A 2,500-nucleotide genomic window follows, 5' to 3' on the forward strand; every position below is an offset into this window, starting at 1 on the left:
CATACAGTATTAATATCCTTATGACCCACCCCGGAATCTGTGTGAAAGCATACAGTATTAATATCCTTATGACCCACCCCGGAATCTGTGTGAAAGCATACAGTATTAATATCCTTATGAACCACCCCAGAATCTGTGTGAAAGCATACAGTATTAATATCCTTATGACCCACCCCGGAATCTGTGTGAAAGCATACAGTATTAATATCCTCATGAACCACCCCAGACTCTGTGTGAAAGCATACAGTATTAATATCCTCATGAACCACCCCAGAATCTGTGTGAAAGCATACAGTATTAATATCCTTATGACCCACCCCAGAATCTGTGTGAAAGCATACAGTATTAATATCCTTATGACCCACCCCGGAATCTGTGTGAAAGCATACAGTATTAATATCCTTATGACCCACCCCGGAATCTGTGTGAAAGCATACAGTATTAATATCCTTATGACCCACCCTGGAATCTGTGTGAAAGCATACAGTATTAATATCCTCATGAACCACCCCAGAATCTGTGTGAAAGCATACAGTATTAATATCCTTATGAACCACCCCAGAATCTGTGTGAAAGAATACAGTATTAATATCCATATGAACCACCCAGTGTCTGTGAAAGCAACATAATTAATATTCTTACAACTCTCTTTATAAAGCAGTCACATGTACAAGGCCTGGGTCCCTCTTAACACAAACAGGTCCACTGCTAAAAGATCTAGCTTTGGATGCCCTATACCGTTTTAATTCACATCATTGTAAGGGTGCGTCTGTCCATACCAAATTAACCAGGGGGTCAATTAACCCCGTCTAATGCTAAAAGACACCCCCCCACACTAACCAGTCAGTTGTGAACCACAGACACGTTCATTTCTCATGAGTTGGGAGGAAGAGGCTTCGAAGAAAAAGTACAAGAAGCAACGACAACAAAAAAACAGGGTTACGGGGTTTTTCGAGAGACGTCTGGTCGAAGTTCATGTCTCAGTTTGACCTGAGAACACGGCGTGGAATCAATCCTCAACGGCCGCGGAATCAAAATGATTTCGCAGATGAACCGAGGTGATGAGGTGACCGGACGATGGCAGCAGAATCACACAGCTATGGGTCCCTACGTGGGTCATACCAAGTCTTTAGACTTCACCGAGAGCTATTTAATATCATAGCAAATCTTCAGACCTTACTGAGGTGTTATTTGACGACAACAACAAACGTTTGTCCGGATGGAATCTGCATAGACCAGCCAATCAGACTGGGGATGATCTCAGGATGTCTGCTGTTGTATCGGACGCAAACGTCACATCTTTGAAACTGGCGGCACAGAATTAAAACGAATTCACATAGATCCGTCCCCCTGACAGATGGACCGTACCATTCTGAAACAGTGGTAGGACCCATTAAGAATGAACTAAATCAAATTGTGGTTGCTAATACATTTTTTTTTCCTCAATGCTTCATCTTTTGGGCATATAATATGATTTAAATCAAGACATTTAATCCACTCCTGGTCATGCTACTCTGTACGCGAAAGATTCACAGTTTGTCCGACAGAACCACGTGCAGCCGAGCGCAAAGCCCGGTCCAGAGTCTTTACGCTTCAGTTCGACCAATCAGAAACTCGGCACCGTCTCTGACCTATCAGGGGGTAGTAACACATCGTTCCCAAGCGTCCGACCAATCAGGCAGGCCAGAGAGCAGGGAGGCCGGACTGAGCTTCCGATATCAAGTAGAGGTCGTTTGAACTGTTCAACCATGTGACGCATTGAAGGATTTTTTTTGTTTCTAATTGAAAGAAAAATGTAACGTAAGTCTACACTTGTCACAAAATCCGCGAAGGTGACATGAATGTTACCTGGACTAACACGGTGACAAACTACAGTGTTGAAACAGGCTCCACCCCCTTTTATATCAACACCCAACCCTGTCCTGTCTCTCCCCAACTCCAGCCTTCTCACAACACACACACACAATGATCCAGACACACACACACACACACACACGCTAGTTTTACTATGAAACATGAGCTTACAATGTTGGGTTTGGACCCTATGTCCCACAGGGGTAGTGTACTGTAGGGGGAAAGGTAGGTAGGCTCTAACGAGGTGTCGCAGGGCTGGGGTTCGAAACCCGGGGAAGGCTGAGCTCTGTTCCCAGTGTGTGGTGCTCGTAGGGTTTGGGGACAGCGCGGTCACATGACAAACACATACATGCAGTCCCATAACCCCCCCTGGCCAGTCCCTCTTCACGGTCCCAGTCCATCCATACACGTTGCAGTATTTTGTCAGCTGACATGAGGAGAATCGCGCGGCGCGAGGGTCAGCAAAGCTCGGTTGTCCAGTCGTACGTCGGGTTCGAGGTTAGGTCATCTTTAGTATCGTGATAACTATCCGTGCGTCACTTCGTGTCGTCGTCTTCCGAGGTGTCGGGGGGCGCGTCGGCGGGCGCTCGCTACCAGCTGAGCAGCGACGTGCGACCGAGGGTCATGAAGTACACCTGGCTGGACC

The 2,500-nt window shown here is 46.4% G+C and overlaps 1 protein-coding gene across 1 annotated transcript in view; it reads right to left on the reverse strand.

Annotated features, from left to right (window-relative positions):
• Window positions 1–419: 419 nt before the first annotated feature.
• The window catches only part of LOC311327462 (mitogen-activated protein kinase kinase kinase kinase 4-like), a gene marked incomplete at its 5' end in the record, with an annotated part of 55,118 nt that continues 53,037 nt past the window's right edge, over window positions 420–2,500 (reverse strand). The window contains 1 exon segment of the mRNA XM_084460509.1: window positions 420–2,500. This exon segment is cut by the window's right edge and continues 28 nt beyond it. Within this exon segment, the coding sequence (XP_084316635.1) occupies window positions 2,445–2,500 (56 nt within the window). The 3' untranslated portion in view covers window positions 420–2,444.

This window comes from Borostomias antarcticus (assembly GCF_949987555.1).
Source record: "Borostomias antarcticus genome assembly, chromosome: 32".
Taxonomy (NCBI): domain Eukaryota; kingdom Metazoa; phylum Chordata; class Actinopteri; order Stomiiformes; family Stomiidae; genus Borostomias; species Borostomias antarcticus.